The sequence below is a fragment of the Lissotriton helveticus genome, chromosome 5_2, assembly GCF_964261635.1.
Source record: "Lissotriton helveticus chromosome 5_2, aLisHel1.1, whole genome shotgun sequence".
In the NCBI taxonomy this organism is placed as follows: Eukaryota; Metazoa; Chordata; class Amphibia; order Caudata; family Salamandridae; genus Lissotriton; species Lissotriton helveticus.
Window position 1 is genome coordinate 1,253,679 of NC_136066.1, and position 24,120 is coordinate 1,277,798.

General features: G+C 47.7%; 1 protein-coding gene across 1 annotated transcript in view; it reads left to right on the forward strand.

Moving 5' to 3' along the window:
- The window catches only part of ZER1 (zyg-11 related cell cycle regulator), a 240,799-nt gene that overhangs the window by 73,725 nt on the left and 142,954 nt on the right, over positions 1-24,120 (forward strand). Inside the window, exon 4 of the mRNA XM_078646593.1 lies at positions 21,968-22,407. Coding sequence (XP_078502719.1) covers positions 21,968-22,407 — 440 coding nt within the window. The remainder of the gene's footprint in view (positions 1-21,967; positions 22,408-24,120) is intronic.

A 24,120-nucleotide genomic window follows, 5' to 3' on the forward strand; every position in this document is an offset into this window, starting at 1 on the left:
ATGACGTTAACGTGGACCATGCTCCACACGAACCATTATGTGAAAACGGATAAGGAAAAAGTGGCAGAACTCCCTTCGGTGTCTGGAAAGGGGGGAGTCGACCACACACCCAACAATTAGTGGCATTGCTGGTCTGGTGTGAGTAATGTAACATGCGGATAAAGGAATTATTTCGCATAGCGAGGCGGTAAGAGAGTTCATGGGGAGGTAGGTCACTAAACATGTGCTCTACTGTAGCATTAGCAGACTTATTTACATGAGAAACTGGAAAGTACAGGTAAAACGCATAACTGGTGCAGGAAATCATAATACTGAGAAATAATATGAAACATAGAAAAATGATACATCGGATTGAGTTTTGGCTAACTCTCTCACTATGGGGGTCTATTTTATACATGTCAGAAACAGTCTAACCGTTTCACCTAGGGGAGGACTTAGACAATCAAACTGACTGACTTATTTTACTAGACCGGAGTTTGAGTTTATACTCCTGTTGCGGAGTTTTCTCTAACAGGGGAGGGTTTGTAGCAATGTCTTTTGCGGGACAGTCCTTGAGAACAATATTTTGGCAATCCTTCAAATCCTGGGAAATGTTCTTTAAGACGGGTTTCAGTCCATTAAACTGTTTTACATGAGAAAGGTGCACCCAGCCTTTGCGACCTTCCAACTTCACGGCTGTACGGGTGGTGAGGAGGACCTGTCGGGGCTCTTTCCAGCGAGGCTCCAGCGGACTTGATCTGTCAAAATTCCTCACCATCACCATGGATCCTGGAACGATTTCATGGGGTGCCACCTCGGTATTGTCTGGAAATGCGGCGGCAACCTGTGAACGACATGAGTTGAGGGCAGACATCAAGGAAGCTAGGTAATCTGTCAGCATATTACTTGAAACATCGGTAATACTTCGGGGTCTAGGAGTACCCCACATGTTAGGGGGGCGGCCGAAAACGACCTCATACGGGGACAGACCTGATCTGGAATGTGCGACCATGCGCATATAAAATAAAGCGACTGGTAGAGCTACCAGCCAGTCCACACCTTTCTCTTTACATACTTTGGCGATTCGGATTTTCAGAGTCTGGTTATGTCTCTCTACGAGACCGGCTGCTTCAGGATGGCGTACACAATGAAACTTCCACTGGTACCCCAACAAAAGGGAAACATGCTTCATGAGTTCAGATGAGAATGGCTGACCGTTATCAGAATATACGACTCTAGGGAGTCCATAACGAGGGAAAAACTCACGAACCAACTGCTTGGCAGTGGTCGCGGCTGTGTAATCTGGGACTGGATATGCTTCTGTCCACCTGGACAAAGCGCATACAACTACAAGGACATACTTGAAACCTCGACATCGCTCCATCTGAATATAATCCATCTGGAGGACTTCAAAAGGGTGGTCAGGGGGCTGGAATCCACCTTGTTCCACCGGGACACTTTTACCTGGATTAAACTGACAACATATCATACAGGTACGGACTTTCTGCTTGGCTGCAGCTCGTAAATGCTTGTTGAACCAAATGTTCTGGATACTGTCTAACATAGCTTTTTCTCCTAAATGTGCTGGACTATGTGCGGTATTAATAATGACTTGAACCATAGAGTCGGGGAGAAACCAGGTGGCTCTACCCTTCGTTAACCATCCTTGATCTGTCTGGACCCCTCCTTGTTCGGACCATTTCTTGATTTCTTCGGGAGTAGCATGTAACTGGATATCTATGACATCTTGTGTAGGGTCCTTAACTGTCATGCATGTAATCGGATCTGGAGTGTGTGTCATGTTAACTGGAATGTCTAGAGTCTGTGCTGTGAGCTTGGCTGTGCGATCTGCTAGATCGTTACCTTGAGAAATGGTGTCAGTAACTTTCGTATGTGCTTTGCACTTCATGATAGCGATAGATGTCGGTAAATGTATGGCATCTAACAGAGCTTGAATAAGGAGACCATGCTGAATCTTGGTTCCATGAGAAGTCATGAAACCTCTCTCCTGCCAGAGCACTCCGAAGTCGTGTACAACTCCAAATGCGTAGCGTGAATCTGTGTAAACATTAACTTTCAAGTTCTTGGCGTGTATGCAGGCTTGTGTCAGAGCAACTAGCTCTGCTGCTTGAGCGGACAGGGTGTCAATACGGTGTGTTTCAATAACTTCGGTGTCGGTAGTCACTGCATACGCGGCGACTAGTTCTCCTGTACTTGTTCTCATACATGAACCATCCACATAAAGTGTCAGGTCGGGATCTGGTAACGGAGTATCTGTCAGATCTTGTCTTGGCTTTGTCGTAATGTTAACTACTTCCACACAGTCATGTGTGGCAGAATTCGGAGTAACTGATGGTAACAGTGTAGCAGGATTTAAAATGTTGCAGCGTCTGATTTCTATGTGTGGCTGGAACAGTGTCAATTCATAACCTGTTAAACGTGCAATTGTCAAGTGCTGAGTTTGTGTTCGGTTTAAAAGAACTTCCACAGAGTGTGGAACTTGTACTGTCAAGGTATGTCCTAAGACTATGGAATCACTTTGTCTGATAGCTAGGGCTGCGGCTGCAACTGACTTGAGGCACGCAGGCAGAGCCTGGGCTACAGGATCTAATGTGCTCGAAAAATAAGCACAGGGCTTGTATTGTCCTGCTTGATCTTGTGTGAGAACAGATAATGCTGTACCTTCCCGTTCTGTGACAAAAAGTGTAAAAGGCTTACTGTAGTTCGGTGTCGCTAGAACTGGAGCTTGGCATAGGGCTTTCTTTAACTCATTGAAACTAAGTGTATGTTCAGATGTCCAAGGGAGGACAGTCGGTACGGCTGCCTCCTGTGTCGTTAACTGTATCAGTGGCTTGGCTAGAAATGCATACTGGGGAATCCATTGTCTGCAGTAAGAAGTAAGGCCAATAAAAGCACGTACCTCCTTCTGGGTCTTGGGCTGAGGAAGACTCGCTATTAACTGGATACGGTCTGGTGTCAACTGCCTACCCCTCTTGGACAGTAAGTGTCCTAAGTAGACCACTTGCTGGACACAGAATTGAAGCTTAGAAGGGGACACCTTGTGCCCCATCTCGGCTAGGAAATACAAGACTGTAAGGGATGCTCGCTCGCAAGCACGTTCAGAACGGGCTGTGATCAGGAGATCATCGACATACTGGAGCAGGGCAGTGTCAGTTGGCATGTGAATGTTGTCTAGTTGTCTCTTGAGTGCTTGACTGTAAATACTAGGACTTTCTGTGAAACCTTGAGGAGCTCGTGTAAACATATAGCTCCTTCCATTTAAACAAAATCCGAAAAGGAACTGGCTGTCTGGATGAATAGGGACACTGAAAAATGCGTTCTTGAGGTCTATGACAGTGAAGAACGTGGCTTCGGAATCAATGGCTGTCAATAGGGAAGAGATATCTGGGACAACTGGGTACTGAGGAATAATACACTTATTAAGCTCTCGTAGGTCAATCACTAATCGATATACTGGGGGTGCATTTGGATCAGTACGTTTCATGACTGGAATGATCGGAGAATTGCATACGTTGGAGTCAGTTTCTACAACCACTCCTTGAGCCATGAGCTCGTCAATAATTTTGGATAAGGCTGCTACAGCCTCAGGTGGCAATCTGTACTGTCTGATTCGTGGTAACACTACACCTGGCTTGAGAGTCACACGATAGGGTGTGATTTGCATATAACCAACATCAGTTGGACCTTGCGCCCATAGGTGCTGTGGAACATTAGACAGTCTTGAATCAAAATCTCGTAATACATAGTGACCCTTAAAGTCACGTAGGAACAATCGTATTCCCTCTGGGGAACAGCATATAACTGCACCTAACTCTTTCAGTGTCTTAATGCCTAGTAGGTTTTCTGGACATGACGTAGTAAGTAACAGATCAGTAGTGCGGGACAATGGACCTACTTCTAGAGTAACTGGCTTTGAGATCTCATTTACGATAGGTTTTCCTGAAAATCCAAGGGAAACATTTCTTGAGCCTGAGAGCGGAGCCCCTGGAACTTCGGCATGACTAATTGTGGTCCTACTTGCCCCTGTATCAATCAAAAACTTTCTGTCTTTCCCTAATACTTGACTGTGAACATAGGGACCTTCTTGATCTACAGGTATCTCGATGAGAGGCAAGCCTACCTCCCTCTCTAGGCTGTTTCATGAATACTGCTGGTACTCTGGATACTCAGACTGTGCATACTGGTACATCTGCTGTGTAACGTGCTGTGTTGCAGCAATAGGCTGCGGTGCGGTAACTGTCTGTGGTGCATTCTGTGGCTGAGGAATCTGTGAAACTTGTTCTTGTCTAGGCGGACGTGGTCTTTCTTTAGTCTTACCGGTAGCTATGTTGTGTTTCAGAACTGCACACTCATTTATAAAATGACCTGGCTGTTTACAATAATTGCAGTTCCCTTTAACGGGAGCTGCAGGATGACTGGCTTGATTTGGACCCCTCTTCTGACTGTCTTGAGGAACAGATTGTGCAACTAGTACTTTCATTTTCGTGTCTTTCATACGTTTTCTCTCGTGTTCTTGCTCTTCTCTGATTCTATTCTGGTGGTATTGGAGCATCTGCAACATCTGGGACGGGGTATTAGCTTGCCAGGTGCTTTCGACTTTCAAAACTCGATTTTTAATTTGTGGGCTTGAATTCTCGACTAATTTAGTAACAAAAAGGTGAGGGTATGACTCACTACTTGTCTTGAGGCCACTGTTGATGCTAAAACATTTCTCAAATCTAGAATAAAAATCACTAATATCCTCATCTTGCTTCTGTTTACAGGCTGAGATTGCATCCCAGTCTTCTTTTCTAGTTGTCAATAATCTGGGTAAAACTTGTATTAATAATTCCGGTAATCCTTTACATTTATCCCCGAGACCGGTACCTGGTACTCGTGCCTTATCTTCAGCTTCTAGAACTGCCCAATCGATCTTTTTCTCTCCCACCTCCCATTCTTTTTCCTTGAGCTTTTCATACACCCCTGCGGGCAGCAGAACCTTTAACATTTTAATTATATCTGGATACGTGTATTCTCCCATACGGAGCATGTCTTTTAATTCTCTATGGAACCCTGCTGGATCTTTGTCATGACAGGGAATTAATTTCTTCATCTCGAGGAGTTCCATCTTTGTAATCGGAGTGTAAACAAACACTCGTTCTAGTTCGCCACCCGTTCCTCTAACTGGGTGGACTTCTCGTAACGGATTCTGTCTCTCCATGTAAAATGGTTTACTTTCTGGGGGTGAGACATGAACAAAATGCGGGTTCAAAAACGTTCTATATTTGTGACGCTGTTCTAGAATGACACTAATTAAATCGGTACCTAGACCTTTCCATCTATACTGGAGTAACTCGTTCAGGACATCATGTAACGGGCCTGGATCAGAGTGCTGACCCTCATACAATGTAATGAGGTGCTGGATCATATACATACCCACCAGTCGTTGCTCGGCTGGGGGCAGTTTCAGAAACATTTGTGCCACTATTTCGTCTGGAAAAGTGGTAGAATCAGTAATCCATCGGACTGCTGATCGGACTAGTTCTTGTTCATGCATGGTACTCAACTCACTGTAACCGATTCGTGATTTCAGAATGTGATCGGTAGCTTGGAATATTTGTTCTAGAGAACCTTGTTCTGGTGCTGGATGATGGAAAGTAGACTTGTGTTCTAGGCGTAAATGGCGATCTGGAAATCTAGATTTTCCTACATACGCTATTCTGGCGGGATTCTCGTCCTCTACCTCTTCAGTATCAGAGTTACTTTCTTTCTCGCTTACTTGTACTGCTTTACGCTGTTCGTGTAACTTTATTATTTCTTTACGGATTTTCTTGTACATACTCTCCATAGCACCGACGGTCTTGTGCTTACCCTCGGCTATATTATCACTCCACCTTGTCAGGATTTTCATTTCGGCCGGATCTTTAGACGGGTAATCTTGTTCTCTTATTAGACAATTGATCAGAAACTTTAATATCATGAGCTGGATCTCGGCTTTCCTTTGAGACATGGCCTCGCTAATGCTTTCTGGATCATCCCCTGTACGGATGAAACGATATATTCTGTCTAGATCTTCTTTCATATTCGGTAAGGTGACTAGATACTCGGCCACCTTTCTTACGCGGAATGAATATAAAACCATATTATCCTCGCCTGGGACTGGATCATAGCCGCATTCGGCAAGGGATTTTCTTATTTCTGCTACAGTCTGATGTCTGGGCGTACGCTGTGACGCTTGTGCATGTAATTCGGCTGTCGTTAAACGCTTGTGTGGCGGCGGGGTTTGAGGAGTACCTCCCCCTGCGGCCCCTAAACTAGAGTCGTCTACTGAGGCTCTTCGTCCTGGCAGAGTGGGAAATGGAAATGCAGGCTGGACTTGTATGGCGGGCTGGACCGGGGGGACCGTAACAGGTACTCCGGTGTCTGGAGGAGCGGGAAGTGCCTGATTTACAGGGACTGGCGGAGCGCGAACAGGATTTGCATATTCTGGGACTGTGTCGTCCAAATAGGACGAAATAAAAATATCAGCTGCGGTCTGTTTGTGACGTAGCTTGGTCGGAACTAATGGTGGCGGGAAATTACTGGATGCCTCTGGGGTCGCTTTTGGCAAGCCCTCGGCAAGGAGAGGATACATACCCCTAATAAGGGCATGCCTCTGTCTGTCTGACTGTTCGGCTTTGACTTGTTCACCTATCTCGATTAGTTCTTTTTCTTGTGCTCGTTCTAAGGATTCTCTACTTAATTCTGACTTTCTGATTTCCTTTTCAGTTCTTTTATGAGCTTCTTTGCGCCATAACTCGATGGCATCTTTCTGTGACTGTCTGGCTTTCTTTTTCCATAATGCCTCTTCTACTCGCATGATGCACTCGGCATCCCAGGTACCCGATACGGGCCATCTATACTTTTCTTCTAACTGTTTGGTATACTCTACCCATAAATCTAGATACAGTATGGCGCTTATGCCATGCTTCTGATACATAAAATGACCTGGACTGTCCCTAGGCGGAACTGGAACTGCTGCTTCCAGCAGACCCTTTCTGGTTTTTAACTGACGTAATTTCGAAAAGAGCGGCATGACTGAACTATAATCTAGACACAATACAATACACAATAAACACGATACTCATTCCCCATTCATACCACGACATTAAAATACATGAAGAACATTTAAAAATAACAGTTCAAACAGAATACTACCTGGAATACGGAACACAGAATACATGAATTTTCTCGAGAACAGAACTGACTAGAACAGGAACTAGATGCACTGCTGAAACAGTACGAAACTTACCGGTCTCATAAAGAGACACGTCAGGACCCGCATCCACCGAAGTGGACACTTCGTTTGTGGGTCTGTGTACCACCAACCCACGGACCAGAGTCAATTAGATTGACCCTGTCTAGATACCACCCCAGTAACGGTACTCACCGGGCAGCAAGAACGGAAGGCCTCGGACTGGACTGGACTGCTACGACGACGGACGACGAACTTCGGACTTCAGTTACGGGTGGGCCTCCGGATACCTCGGACCTTGGACTCTCGGCTTGGGCTCTGGTCGGGACTCGCCGCGTTCCTCCACCGTCTCGTTTGGATGCTGGACCGCCTCCTCCGTCTCCTCCGTGGGCCTGAGGGATACTTGAAGCAGAAATATCTGCCGGTGCGCAGAAGAGTTCCGTCACGACTGCAGAGGGTCAGGGGGTCGGCGTGGCTTCACCGACGCGTGGGGAAAGGGCAAGTCCCTATTCGGGCGCCATTATGTGGTAAATAAATAAATAAATACCCTATTTTTGAATGTATAAATGAATAACAGATAGCTCAATAAATAAGAGTCAAGATTCGAGGTAGTAGGAGTTTCGCAGGTTTATTACAGCATAAAGGACAGGAACAGGACAACCTGCATAGGAATAGGATGGCAGGGCCCAGCAGCTGCCGGGGCGGGATCTGGGATGAGCGCGCTAGCATTTAATAACAATACACAAGCATATATAGTAAAACAGTTGCATTACAGTACATATGATAGGCGGAGCAGTGGGTGGAGCAAAGGGTGTGACGCGTAGCAGTTGCGAAAGATAAGGGTGAAAAGAGGTGTAACAGGGCGTATACATAGACATGTGATGCAAACGTAACAGAATATGTCATGAATGGGGCGGAAACCATGGAGGGGGCTACCTGAGGAGCCGGGACCTCTAACCTGATGGTGCGCGCAAACTAGCAATGACGTGTTACTAGGAGAAGCTGGGGGCTTCGAACTCTGTGCTAGGAGCAAAGACTGAAGTCTGGAGAGTCAGGGCGACATGTACCTAAACAGTATCTAGTATCTGATGTTTAGAGAACATGTTGATATAAATTATAAGTCAGGAGGGGAAAGGCTAACTTGATTCTAAGACTGGACCATGCATTATTCTACATGTAGTGCGTGATGAAGAATATTAAATGACCATTAAATGCAGTATTTCTCTAACGTGGAGACGTGAAGGCTAGACAATGACGGAAACTATTGATGCGATTCAGTAATTTAGGAATGCAGAGAAGGAGGACTGAACTGATAACTGGAATCATAACATATTTTTGGCAGACTCAGAGGCTGAGCCAGGCTGAACCGGGCACTGTGAGGCAGGAAGTAAGTGAAGGGTCGAGGATACAGGTGGGGGCTGTATCGCTCCTCAGCGAGGTTTCAGGAGACAGGAGCTGAATCTGGTGTCCAGGCCCTTTTGAGGCCTAGAAACGGGGACTTTATAATGGAATAACGTGCACACTGAGAAACGTGGCAACGTAGCTTTACATAAACCTGATATTCGTAGTATTCACGAGAACTGGAAACTGGCATACTAGAGGTGGACACAACTATAATTGCGTCATTTATCGAACATGGGGAATGCATATGCATATTTAATCATGCACACATAACATATGATGGATGACACGTAGGGACACAGAACATGGCAAAATTTACTTTTCCACAACAAGTGCTCCCACTTCTACAGCAAGTTGACTTTATGTCCACTCTAGACTTAAAAGATGCATATTCCACATTCCAGTAACTGCTACTCATCACAAATATCTCCGATTTGTGATAGCAGAGCAGCATTACCAGTTCAAAGTGCTCCCATTCGGAGTCACCACTGCTCTCAGAGTATTTACCAAATGCCTGGCAGCAGTCGCTGCTCACCTGCGAAGACAACACGTTCATGTCTTCCCGTACTTAGACAGCTGGCTCATCAAAGCCAGCACTTACATAAAGTGTCTCCAGCACACTCGCATAACACTACAGTGACTGCACCCACTGGGGTTTACAGTCATTGTGTTAAAGTCTCGTCTCCAACATTTCCAACACACAAACCCATCTAGGAGCCACTTTTCCCAATGCAGCCAGAATTCGTAATATTCAGGCACTAGTCGCTCAGTTTCAGCCCACCCACTCACTGCCAGCTCAAGTGTATATGCAACTGCTGGGAACGATGGCCTCTTGCATCATGATTGGCCCCCATGCAAGTTTTCACATGCGTCCCCTCCAGGAATGCTTAGCAAGTCAGTGGAACCAGTCACAGGGTCTCTTACCCGATCTACTGTTGGCAAACGGCTGCACCCATCGCTCTCTGCAGTGGTGGCACCCACAAAATGTATCAAAAGGGCGGCCCTTCATAGACCCTGTTCCACAGGCACTACTAACAGCGGACGCGTCGCTCACTGGTTGGGGAACTCCTCTCCAGAATCACACAATTCAAGGCTTGTGGAGTCAAAACCAGAAGGCTCTCCACATAAATCAGCTAGCGCTGCTGGCACTGTTTCTATCGCTCAAAGCTGTTCAAATTCACCTTCTAGACAAAGCTGTCATAGTTCGCATCGACAACATGACAGCAATGTACTATATATAAATACAGGCGGGAGCCACTCTCCAACTGTCACACCTAGTTCAAGCCATTTGGAAATGGGCCATACACCACAAAATGTATGTCCCAGCAGAACACCTTCCGGGAGTGAACGATCAAATTGCCGACCTTCTCAGCAGACAGAGGCAGGAAATCTATGAGAGGGAACTTAACCCTTAAGTTCTCCTCCCATACTTTCAAAATTGGAGTTTTCCTCAAATAGTACTTTTCGCCACACACGAAAACTTAAAATGCCCAATCTTCGCCTCCAGGTATCCACACCCGCTCTCCAAAGGCAGTCCACTATGGATGAACTAGTCAGGGATATTTGCATACGTTTTTCCACCTCTCCCACTTGTGCTCCTTCCCCAAGGGTGGCCTCTGTTCTTGTCCCCCGGACGAGGCTCTTTTGCTCCATTCCCAAGGGTGGGTTATGTTCTTGTCCCCTGGGCTAGACTCTTGTGCTCGTTCCCCAGGGGTTGCCTCTGGTCTTGTCCCCCAGGCGAGGCTTTTGTGCTCCTTCCCCAGGGTTGACCTCTGTTCTTGTCCCCCCGACGAGGCTCTTTTGCTCCTTTCCCAAGGGTGGGTTATGTTCTTGTCCCCCAGGCGAGGCTTTTGTGCTCCTTCCCCAGGGTTGGCCTCTGTTCTTGTCCCCCGAGCGTGGTTTTTGTGTTCCTTCCACGGGGATGGTCTCTGTTCCTCTCCCCTGGGCGAGGCTCTTGTGCTCCTAGAGGATGGATAAGGGCGTAGTCGAAGGAACAATATTCTCATCCTAGGCCTGCTGGAGGGCGTTGAAAATGGAAACATGATAGCCTATCTGGAGCCATGGCTCCGCACTGTAGTTGTACCAGAATGTCTCACACAGTTCTACACCCCTGAGAGAACCACCGGGTCCTGGCGCTCCCGCCGGCACACGGCTAACCCCCGAGGCCAGTGGTGGCTAAAATCCTGCATTATAAAGACAGGGACAATTTGCTATATAGGGCTTGATCGGACAGCCTGTTTGAGGTAAACAGTGGTGAAGACTCCATATTCCCTGATTATACCCTCACAGTTCAGAGGAAACATGTCTCTTTCCTAGAGGTTAAGAAGGCATTGAGAGCTGAAGGCCTCCAATATTTCCTCATCTTTCCTGGAATTTTGCATGGTACGACTCACTTCTGCGAGGACGCCTTGGCGGCATGGGAATGGTTGGAGGCATATAAGACTGAGACCACCCTGGCGGCGCGGGGACAGGCCTCAGCCCGCCAGAGCCGGCGAACTGGAAAACGACCCAAGAAGTGACCCGCGAGAAGCACCTTGAAGAAGCCAAGTCCCTCCAAACGGAGCGAGAGAGAGTGGCAGCACTACAAGCAGTGGCCGAGATAGTGCGGGAGGGAGGATCCCCATCGGAGGCAGGCTCGCGCTTTGTGAGGGGCACAGAGGGCTCAGATTCGGACTCCTCCAAGGGAGATAGCCTCAATATGCCACAAGTAACCCCAAAGACTGCAGATGAGATTATATAGGCGTGATTGTAGCTGGGAACAGATATGTTCCTGTGCCTTAACCCCATCTGGAAACAGCATAATTACACTGTAATGAAGAGGTACAATGGTTCGGGTTGGGCTATCATGGAGGTCGGTGCATAGCACAGTCCCTTGCACCTCACACACTCCTGTGAAACACTGAACGAAGCCACGACCCCCTGAAGGACCTCACCGCAGCAGGCTTGGGCCTTGATTAACTCTTGAATATGTATGAAGGGTTGGGGCGGGCGGCCGTTGCCACACTGCTCTGGGACTGGGGAGTTGGTCCGTGTTGGGATCTTTTTCTTCTTTCCTGTGTGAGATTTGGCTTGTTCACAGTGCAGAAAGCAGAGTTCCTTTTCTTTTGGGGAACTGGTGGAGCGATGGAGGTGGTGGGGGGGGGGGGAGACTGATCAGCCTAAGACGCCGCCACACTGCCAAACACTGAAATTCCTCACATGGAACTTTAAAGGGATGGGGTCCATGTCCAAGTGCCATAACATACATCACTAGCTGAAGAGACGGGGAGTGCAAATAGCTCTCCTATAGGAGTCGCATTTGCTCCAAAAGGAAGTAGCAATACTGCGTAGGCGCTGAAGGGAACAGGTCTATACCACGGCCTTCTCGGCGTATGCCCGTGGGTGCTAATCTGGATCATATCGGGGGTGCCTTTTGAACTAACACGGTGCGTAATAGACAAAGAAGGCAGATATGTCTTTCTTACAGGGAGGCTACATGGGCGAGAAATCACACTAGGTTGCATGTGTGCACCAAACCATGACCAAATTGCCTTTATGGCGACCTTTGCCCCCGCATAGCAGATATGATGGTGGGCCAGGTGAAACTGGGCGGAGATCTTAATGGTGTGACAGACTTGACGCTGGACCGTTCCCATCCTCCCCTACCTGGGCCCGGACTCACCGAGTGGCAGCTGGACTGAGGGAATGGATGCCTCATTGGAGACTGAAATATATTTGGAGGATCCAACATGGGGAGACATGAGGATACACCTTTTACTCCCCAATGCATCAGCTTCATACACGACTAGATGCCTTTTGGTGTTCCCTTTACTCTCAGTGATTCCATTACACATACGGAATACCTTGGAAGGACCCTCTCTGACCATAGCCCATTGTTACTTACATACCGGCCACACGGAGACAGACCCCCAATACCTACGTAGCGGCTTAACCCTATATCCATGGAGAGAGCACCTTTTGCTGACGCCCTGCACTCCCTCGTTAGCAAGTTTTTTGTTGAAAACGAGCGCTCCACCTCCTCAGTACTGATAGAATGGGAGGCGTTTAAGGCGGTGGTGCGGGGCCACTGCATGGGGCAAATTGTAGGCGTGCGGAGGGATCTTCATCGGGACCTGTTGACTGGGGAGGGAGAACTGCAGGCATTAGATAATCTCCAGGGAGAGGACATACAGGCTCACGCCCACCTCTAAGACAAGCGCACGGAGAGATTAAGGTCCTATGATTATAGAACATATATGGACATGGTGCAGGGGGAGGAGGGGAATGATGGTTGCCTGTTGGCTTGGTTAATCAGGCCGGAAACTCATGGGTCTCCAATTATGCGTATCCTGACTATAAGTGGCCTAACTGTATACGATCCAGGAGAGACCAATGGTTTATTGGCTTATTTCAAAGCTACTATGAGACTCTATGTCACCCCCCCCGGGGGCACATTTTGGAGCTTTCTTAGACCCCTTAAACCTCCGCACTCTGGATGCGGGTGCTAGGGAGGAGTTGGGAGGACCTGTGATCCTACAGGAAGTCCGGGGAGCTATCACCTCTATAGCCAATGGGAAAACTCCTGGCCCGGATGGCCTCCCAGCAGAATTTTATTGGAAATATGAGTCTGAATTAGCTCCAAGACTGGTGGCTAAATATGCGGAGTCACTACAAATGGGCTACTTACCAGAAACCACGCGAGACGCATTGGCGATTCTGCTCCCCAAGACTACATACCCAGATGCCGGGGTAAAGGACTATAGGAGCCTCTCCGTGCTCAATACTGATTTTAAAATACTCAGGGTATTGGTGCTTATATTACTCCCACATATGTAGAGCCTAATCCATGCACAAGGGAAAAGCAGGAGTGCCTGCAAACAATTAGAGAGTGTGTGGCTTAAGAAGTTTAACTCTGAGGATAAAGCCATCTATAAACAAGCTCTGAAAGCCTGTTATAATAATGTGCGTACTGAAAAGAAAAATGTCTTCACCTCTAAAATCAAGGGTGCTGCCCACAAGAGCAAATACATTTTTTAAATTGTCAAGGACTTTTCACCCCTCAGTGCAGTGAGCATGCCGTTCACTCCCACTTCTGTTTGGGTACATCAGATGTCCAGTTATTTACATGATAAGATCTGTTTGATACAACAATCGTTTGTTTCTACGGACACACTTAAAATTGATGAGGCGTGGGGTGCTGAACCCGCACCCTCTGGGGTTGGTTATTCGATCACCCAATTTCCCCCCATTTCCTTAGAAAAGTCCCTTGAGATCATGGCAACACTGAAGTCGGGCTCCCCTTCAGACCCATGTCCCGCAAAAATTCTGATGAACATTGCGGAGTCTATAAATCCTGATGTTAATTTGTTTCTGAATACTTCGCTCCAAAAGGGGATGGTACCTAGCTGTTGGAAAAAGGCTAAAATCATTCCACTGTTAAAGAAATCAACGTCTGATCCTGCAGTCGCTTCCAAATATAGGCCCATATCCCTGCTGCCTTGATTCTCAAAAGTTCTTGAAAAGTACATTAATTTAGTACTAACGGAATATGTGGAAGTGAACCATCTTCTCCATGATAATCAGTCGGGCGTCAGAGCCTCCCTCAGTACTGAAACAGCGCTACTGGAAGTCTCAGAAATTATCAAAACACAGTTGGATAAAGTGGTAGTGCTGTGGTGATATTATTGGACTTGTCTGCGGCCTTTGATACCGTGCCCCATGACCGGCTCCTGCGAAGGTTGATGGAGTGTGGTATTGGGGGCACGGTATACAAATGGTTCGCCCCCTTTCTGAGCGAGCGGCAGCAGGAAATCTGTTCCCCTCCCCTATCAGCCGCAATTCCATCTATGAAGGTGGGTGTCCCACAGGGTGCAATTCTGAGCCCAACGCTCTTTAACATTTATATGACCCCCGTTGCTCTCCTAGCAGAGTCGATCAGTGCGAAGATTATTTCTTACGCCGATGATACGCAACTGCTGTTCCCATGCGACAAAGGGAAGAACTTCAGAGGCAGTGAGATTAACAGATGTTTGTCGGAGGTCTTTTCTTGGATGCGACTCCACCAACTAAGGTGCAACCCGGAATAAACTATCTTCTTTGGTTGCCCTCCATGTGAGGATTGGAGCCAATGGTGGCCCCATGACATGTCTCCTCATTCTGCTCCAGTTAGTACGGTAAAGAACCTGGGAGTTAAATTGGATACTAATCTAGCGATGAAGACTCAAATTCAAACTGTTGCTGGCACATCTTTTCGTCTGCTAAAAATTGTAAAAAACTTTCTTCTTCTGCTACCGGTTGAATACCGTAAAACCGTAGTGCAAGTCCTAATTTCATCCAGGTTGGACTATGTTAATGTCCTGTATCTGGGCTGTTAGACCTGGCACCATTGGCGTGGGTCTCTCTTCCATTTTTACTGCTGTGCCTCATATGTTTTGCTGGTGTTAGCTGCTCAGAGCACTGTGCCACTGCCAACCAGTGCCACAGTGTAAGTGCTCCCTGTATAAAATGCATATGTGATTGGTTTTCATGATTGGCTTATTTGGTTTACTGTCAGACCCCAGTAAAGTGCACCAGTAGTGCCAGGGCTTGTAAATACAAATGCTGCTGGTGGGCCTGCAGCACTGGTTGTGCCACCCACAGACGCGGGCTAGTAAAATGTGTCTAAGGTCTGCCATTGCAGAACCTGCGTGCAGTCTGGTACTGTCATGCTGGCTGGGCAAGTGCACACAATTGCCAGCCCCTAAACCTTCCCTTTACTTCATGTGAGTCACCCCTATGGTAGGCCCAAGGGCAGGGTGCATTGTAAGCATAAGGTAGGACAAGCCCGGATGTGTGTGGCATGTCCTATTAGTGAATTACAGCCATTTTCGTTTTTCACTATTGTAAGGCTACCTGTTCTCCATAGGCCAGAATGGGCTGTTAGAATTGTTACATCTTATGATCCTAACAGACTCAGGGAACATGGTAGAAATTCGAGTTTAGTATGCCTGAACTCAGAATAATAAAATACATATTTTAGTAAAGTTTATTTTAATGTTCTGTGTTTGCAAATACCACTATTAGAAAGTTGGTATTTGCTTGACTAACCTTTTCAGCCCGCCTCTGCTAGGATGTGTGTCTGCTGTCTGGTTTCTGTGTGTGACAGGGCTGGGGAATTCCAGGAGACAGGCTGGGCAGCCAGGTGGTGAATAGGAAGATTACACCAGGATGGGTGGGAGGAGTGCCCCTTGACTCTGAATAGGGCCATGCTCTGCCACCACAATGCTGGCTCCACCTCATGTGGAGCGTCTGATGTCTCTGCCCTGCACACTGAAAAGACAAGCCAGAGTCCTGTAAACAAAGTGCTCAAAAACTGGACTGAACTAGGCAAAGGCCCCCTGGCCTGAAAGAACAAAAGATTTGCAGTATAAATATAGGAGCCCTGCTCCTAAGAAATTAGATCCTGCTTGAAACAAGAAGAACCTCTGCCCGACAAGAAGGAACTGGGAAAGCTGCAAGGAGGAGTACTGTCCCTGACCTGGGGGATTGGCCTGCAGTGGTTGCCTTGCTGTGGAAGGAGAGGGAATAGACTGAAAGAGACTTTGCTCAACTTGTGACTTCAACAATCTCCAAGGGCTTGTGGGAGAGCTTGCCACCTGAACGGAGTCCCAGGACTATTGGACTCCCCTTGCCTTCACCAAGAGCTGCTAGAACTGCCTGTGTCCTTATGCCGCCCGAACCGTAAGCAGAGTGCGCCTCGTGAAACCCTGTCATCCTTGAAGCCCGAGCCGTTGCCGCCCCGCACTGTGTGTCTAGGCTCTCCTACGAGCCGTAGCTCGCACCGAACCTCAGCCGGGCCACACCACAACCCGCTTTCCCCTCCCCTCTCTGAGCCGCACTGCTTGTTGCCTCCTGCCGCTGGGGATTGAATCGCACCCCCCGGTCAAGTACGGTCCGTACGCCCGAAGCGTACCAGCTGCCGTGCAACTCCCTGGTGAGGTTCCCTGGCAGTGCCGCACCTGAAGAGTACGGCCCGTACGTACGACACGTACCGGCCGCCTCGTGCCGCAGTGCTCTCCTCGCACAGCCAGCCCCGCTCCTAAAGGTACGGCTTGAACGCTGCATCGCAGCGCGAACGCCTAAAGCCCCGGACTGTCCGCCTCTTTCTCCGAAGTCCCGCTCCAACGCCTCGCACGGAGACGTCTGCCCGAGCCGTATTAGCATCAGGAAGCCGCCGACAAATGTCCCGGGTACGCCTTCGCTCCCTGCACGCTTCCTTCGAGTCGGACTCCTCACAATCTAAAGGTACTGTACTTAGACTCGCACACCTGTGGGTATGCCTCGGACCGGAGAGTCCGCAGCACCTGTGCGGCCCCTTGTAGCCATTGTTTTTCATAGTGAGAGTCGGACAAGAGTGCGCGAAGCGCAGAAACAATAGAATTACGCATTTTAAAGAACTCATGAATCCTGAATAGTACTGTGGCATAATTTTAAACGTTATTGGTTCTTGTGCTAAGCCTTATATAAAAGTAATTATTTTTGATACAAAACCTTGTGTGGTATCCCTTTTGTGGTGTTGTCATTGAGTTACTGTGTGTATTTACAAATGCTTAACCCATAACGCTCTGAGATTAGCCTTGTCTGCTCGCGCCATACAGCCTAGAGGGTGAGCAGGGGTTATTTTAAAGAGTAAGTCCCTTGCTCTGACTAGAGGAGAGGGTCCCTGCTTGTCACAAGTACTTACCTGTGCCAACCAGAGACCCCCAAATCTAACATGGACTTACCTGAATATCTACTCAATCGGCTACAGGTTGTTCAGAACACCGCAGCCAGAGCTACTCTTACGGTAAATCCCAGAATGCATATGTCGCCCCAGCTGAAGGCATTGCACTGGCTCCCGGTCAGTATGAGGATCCAGTTTAAGGCTCTAGTGCTGGCCTATCGAGCATTCCATGGTACGGGTGCTGTTTATCTGAGAAGGTGGATCCAACACTACGAGCCCCAACGGATCTTGAGGTCCTCAGGACAGTCCCTCATGTTCATCCCCAAGTTTGCCCGTTCTCGGGCAGGGGGACGCTCCTTTCAGGTTTTAGCAGCACCTCTGTGGAATGATTTGCCTTTGCATCTCAGACAGGCCCAACTAAAAACTAGGTTGTTTCAGTAATAGCACTCTGGCAGGCAAGGTTGAGCTCATCTTGTTGCGGTTTCTGGTGGTTTAAGCGCCGGGACACACTATGTGAGTAGCCGTGCGCTTTATAAATACATATTTCAATATCAATTTCAATGCTGACCAAAATAGGTTTATCCCCTCCCTTAATACCTCATACAACTTACGTAGGTTGTACTCAGTGCTTTAACACCCGGAGGCGTGGGCCCTGCGACAGGTCGCCATTTTGACAATCGACCTGGAGAAGGCCTTTGACACTGTGGGTTGGCACTACCTGCTCCAGGTTATGAGGCGCTTAGGTTTGGGTGAGGGCTGGGTAAAATAGGTGCGATTGTTGTACACACGCCCCAATGCGAGGGTCGGGACTGGTAAAAATATCTCACAACAATATCAGGTAGCGCGAGGCACCCGTCAAGGATGCCTCCTGTCAACACTTTTATTTGTGTTGGCAATAGAGCCCCTGGCTGAGCTATTCCGGCAGGGAGGGAGGGTATGGGACTGAAAATAGGGGGCAGAGCATACACCATCTCTCTTTATGCGCATGACCTATTGGTTTTTTATTTATTTATTTTTAAAGTTTTATATAGCGCGGACAAGATCTTTGCAGATATCAGAGCGCTTTACACAGAAGGGGTAAATGAGGGAGCATAGTCGAACAGGTAGTTCAGAAGAGTAAACAGTACAGTCATGTACATCAATAATACAATTAATACAGATAAGCAACGGGGTCAAATACAAGATATATATATAACTATATAGAAATATGAGGTGGTAATCGGTGCGATACACAAATAGAAGCACCCAGTAAGTTACATGGAGGTGACACTAGTGAGCGGTCAAACATCATCAAAATATAGGAGGTAGCAAATGGTGCATTCCAGGGATAAAAGTGAAATGGGTGCAGCTTACAAAAAAGAAAAAGAAAAAAGGTATATATATAAATATAAAGGATAAAATATGAGGTAGCAATCGGTGCAATACAACAATAGAAAGTGAAATGCAGAGGAAAAGATAATATGTAAATATATAAAACATGAGGTAGTGATCGGTGCAATACAGCAATAGAAGGTGAAATGGGTGCAACTTATAACAATTGTACAGTATACAAGTAGAGGTATAATGCTAATGATAAGCTGGAATCAAGAACAGGTGCAAACAAAGAGCTAAATGAGTCAAAAATGTGACTAAAGAGCAGCCAGAAATAGATGGGCTAATGATCGGTGCATTAAAATCAAGTAGAGGTATAATACTGCAATAAAAGGCAGACATTCGCTAGTTGAAAATAGACTAAAGAGGCCAGTTCTTAGAGTGTGGTCAAATCGTGAAAAAGACTAGTTCATGATGGCCGACAAAGAGAGAGAGAGAGACCAGTCTAAAATGGCAGCCAAATTGTAGTGATTGTTGAGTTTAGTTTCCCTTTCTACTCTGGGTAGGTCGAGTTAGTCCATCTTCCGTGTTGCTTAAAGGGGAGGGTAGAGTTCCGCTTCTATGCTGCTAGATGGTGAGGAGAGAGAGAGGCTTATCTCTGTCTTGCTGATCCCTGCCCTCGTTGGTATGTAGCCTCATGGTCATCTTGTGGGCAGGGAGGCGATTTATGGCTCCAGTTTATGGCCCCAGCCATATTAGCCAATGGAGAGTGTAACCATCGCAAAGCCCGCGAAAAATACAAAGCACACAGATATCAGCTTGAAATTCCAGGCATAGGGTAGAAAACCGGCAAGTTTGTTTAAAGTAGCATTTTTTTTTTTTATTTTTTTTTTTCGTGCATAATTTATCTGTCGGTTTATCTGTGTGACACCAAAAAAGGCGCAGAGACAACTCCTAGAGGTCTTTGCGGGACTGTCTAGCCTACGAGTCACTAAGCGCAAAACATATCTGTTCCCAGTGGCTTGACCACTGGCGCGCCCCCTTGACCTACCTGCGGATCTTAATTGGGCATCAGACACGATCAAGTACCTAGGTACCCAGTTTTTTTTAATTCACTGGCAGATCTAAGAGAAGGTAATTTAGACAAAGCGCTTAAATCACTTAGGTCTGGCGTGATGTTTTGGTGTGCACTGCGACTCCCCATAATGGCTAGAATCTCCTTGGCTAAAGTGGTCATGCTACGCCGCCTGTTATATTATTTCGCCTACTTACCAGTACTAATGCCCACGGGATGGTTCCGTAGCCTGTACTCCCTGACGAGACATTTAATCTGGGGAGATGGGAGGCGTAGAGTGTCGCTTCAAACTTTGCGACGTCCCATTGCAGAAGGAGGCCTGGGGATGCCAGACTTTGAGCTCTATCAGGTAGCTGCCCAGCTACAATGGTTGGCCCAAATGGCTGTAAGGAGGGAACGCTGAGGGGACCTTTCGGATGGAACCCAAACAGAGTCCGAGGCTTCTGTTGGCAAAACTCTTGGACCACACAACCAGGGTTCCCTACAATTCAACGCTGGAGACGCTGCATAAAAAATACCCACTACCCCGAAATACTCTCCGGAGCTACCCCTGGGGGGATTGCCACACGGAGATCTACAGACGATCACTACCGCGGAGCAAATGACACCCTGGACAGAGGTGGGGCTTGAGAATGTATGGGACTGCTACCAAGAGAAAACTTTACTTCCCTATGCGGAACTAGTGGAAGGGTGTGGTTTGCCAGCAGGCCAGTTCCTTACATATGAGGTATTGCAGCGAGCATTTGGGCAGGTATGGGGCCTGAACAGAGAGGAGCCGGAAATGCATAGGGTGTTGCACTCATTGATCACCCTGGGAACAGCGTGACACCAAGTCAAATGGTTTTATGCGTCCCTGTGTGAGTCCTTCTTTGCTCCGCTACTGAATCTGCGGGCGAAACGGAAGAGAAACCTGGGAAGAGAATTGACTGACAAGGAATGGAGCAGAGTCCTAGAGTCCTCTAAAAGAGTATCGCGGAATACACAACTGCGCATGTTCAATTAGACTATGTGCGTATGACCTACCTGACACCGCATAGGATCTTTGTTACTTTTGAGGGGAGCCAAATAGATGTCCGATATGTAACCAGGAAGATGAAGACTTCATGCACATGACCTGGGACTGCGGGATCCTACAAATCTTCTGGCATGAAGTACTCTCTAAAATTAATTAAACCCTGGGGCGTACACTTGGCCATGCCGCAGAGGTCTGCTTGCTGGGGTTCTTCCCCCAGCCGCCCACGCGTAAAGTGGGTGACAGGTTTGTAGACCAAGCGCTCGCCAAAAAGCATATTGCGATAACGTGGAAACCACCCATGGGACCGCAGCTGAATGTTTGGAGTCAGGAGGTGACTAACTGGGATGGGGCAGAGGAGAGAGTGCTGCATAGGGGAGAGTTGAGGGGGCTGCAACAACAACCCAATAGCGGAACAGTGGAGGGGCACACTACATGCCTGGGAAATCCCAAGCCCTCCTGGTAGCGCGAATGAAGAAATCGAGTCCTCCCCGGGTTAGAACAGAGAGGAAGGGGGACCCCACCTGATGGTGTTTGACTGAATCTGCCATGTGGTAGAGAAATGTTGATGCCGTTTGGATGGGAGGGACTTGCATGGGGACTGAGCGTGTTGCCATCCGGGCTCCTGAGTGGATGACACCCCCATTCCCCCCTACACCACGAGTCTCATTGATACGCATCTGCCATCTGATCTGCACTAGTTAAGCCAAGTAGTTAGATATTTTATTATTAGTTACTTCATCTTAATTTCCATTACATATGATTCTTAGATGGCAGCGACACCTCCTGTCCAAACGCACTCACCCCGACATACAAGGGCAATACATTACACTGCTGGAGAGATGGACATGAGGAAAGATATTTTAATTCTAGGCCATGGAATGGGCGGAATGGGCAAAATCGACTGGCATACATCATGTCTGTCGTACCCTCCTCATAAATGTTAATCAGGGATCAATGATGCTTTGCAATATCAGCAACTTCTGTAACATGTCAATTACAAGAAGATATCTTGACAAATGTTGGGCAAATATTATGTGATGTAGAATGTTTAAAGAAATGCCAATAAAGATATGTTTAAAAAAAGGAGAATGGGCTGAGTCCTGGTACCTGTTGAAAGATAAGGGCTAGAAAGAAAGGTGAATTGGTTGAGTGACGAGACAAAGTCCTTGGGAGCAAGCCATGAGAGAAGAAAGCTCTGTGTCTGTTGAGGCTGAGTGGGACAAGTTGAAGTATTTTTGAGGCATTGTAACAGTATTGTTCTTCTTTTTCCAGGACCTGGTGGAACTCTCCCTTACTAACTGCGAGAAGCTGTCCGCTAAGAGCCTGCAGACACTGGTTGACTTCAGCCCCACCCTGGTCTCCTTGAGTCTCTTCGGCTGCTGTAACATTTTCTACGAAGAGGAGAATCCAGGTGGCACGGAAGATTATGACTGCCTGGTGAACCCATCCCGGCAGGTTCTAGTCAAGGACTTCACTTTTCAGGATTTCAGACGCCTGAGATTCCTTAATCTCGGGAGCATGACTAAAGGAGTGGACGTGAAAAGACTGATTCAACCTCTGACCTGCTTGACCGCCCTTGACCTCTCTGGGATCCAGCTGTCTGATCTTGGCTTCCTCACACAGTGGAAGGACAGCCTCGTCTCTTTAGTGCTTTACAACACTGACCTGTCCGAGGATCACATCCGTGCAATCATCCAGCTGCAGAAACTCAGGTCAGCATCTGGCACCAGCTCTGCCCAGGGATGTCCTGGTTCACATTATACATCTTATTGTCCCTCTAATTTTCACCCATATATTTTTCTTCCTACTGAATCTGGCTGTGTGTCCTTTATGTGCCCTCCTAGACCTTCGTGTTGTGTGTTTAAGGGTACATTTTCCATACTCGTGGGGTGTCCTGTCCAAAGGCCAGAGAACCTAAACATATTTTGCACAGGAAAGTGTTAAATGTTTTATTAGGAACTGGTGCATATTTGCACATCCAGGTTTAAAAAAACAAACATATTTTATTAATTTTCCAACTTCAGCATCATACATGGGAGAAAATCAAATAAACATTTGGTATTCATCAGGCTTCTTCAGACCCTCAAGCGCGATTACATCTTAGTGATTTCACAGACAATGTATCAGACAATTTACATTCCCATTACAGTCACGCTAGCTAGTGCAAGCGGTCTGAGTTGTACATTTATAGCCTCTAGTAGGTTACTGAATTTTGTTACGCTTGCACTGGGATGCCTGAGAAGGTAGAATATTACAGTAGAGCTTCACAACAATAAACTACCCCCCGTCTACCCCCTAACTTAGCTGACCATGACCCATCCCTGTTGTTATGTGTGTTACTGCTGCTGCTGAACCTTCCCTCTCATGCGTTTTTCCTGTGAGTGTTGTCTGATTTTAGTGTTGATTTTGTTCGCTATGGGGGATGGGGGGGATAGAGGGTGGAAGAGAGAGGGGGGGATTGGGGCAAGTCCCAGGAGGAGAGGGGTTGGCGGGGCAAGGGGGGGGGGCACACCTATTGATCCTGCGCACCCGGAACTGGCGCCAGGGCAAGCAGCTTGAATGCTTCCAGACTGGTATCCCACTCCATGGGGATTCACTTTTTGCACTGCCCGTGGGCTTCCTCTCGCCTAATTGATGCACTTTCTGCGCTTCCCCATCTCACTACCTCCCCATGCTAGCCGTGGAGCAGTGAGGGTTTAGCTGACTTCCAACGCATGGTGATGGCGCGTTTAGCTAGAAGCAGTGCTAGATCCGTGAAGCAAAGCTGTAATTTCTGTGCTTTGGGGCGTAATCCCCAATAGGCTGTTGGCTGCCGTGCACAGCACAGGGGCACATGTCGCCACAGCGGTGACTGACACCACCTCCGCCCTCCGCCCAGAACTCACGAAGCGCCAGTCACTGCCATAGCACGTGGATCAGATCTGCCTCTTCTGCCTTGCATCTGGGGCAACAGTGTTGTGTATTTGGGAATATAAGCTGCGGTCGGTGTGGTGTTAGGTATGCCCTGTGTAGAATCATGTGTTGATACATTTATATTTGACGTTTCATGGGATTTTCTTGGGGTATTCTAACATCGAGTCCCATTCTTTGTCTGTCAGTTCTTTGTCCAGGTCCCTGGACCGTCCGTCAGGGCGATGCCCGCATGTGCTCTGATGTTTTGTATAGCCATTTGGTGACATGTCGGCCATTGCCCATGAGATATGTCATATGGACCAGTTCGTGTTGGGCGGGTGCTTCCTGTGCGGAGCCCACTGTTTCTTCACATACTGTAAAATCACAGCGTGTGTGATGTGTAACCGGTCTGTAACCTCATTGTGCCTGGTGAAGTTACCATGGTCCATAAGGGTGCCCACATCAAACAGTGCTCCCACCGTGGCTACCCCACCCATGACCCAAGCCCGTATTCGCCGTTTAGTAATTAGGCC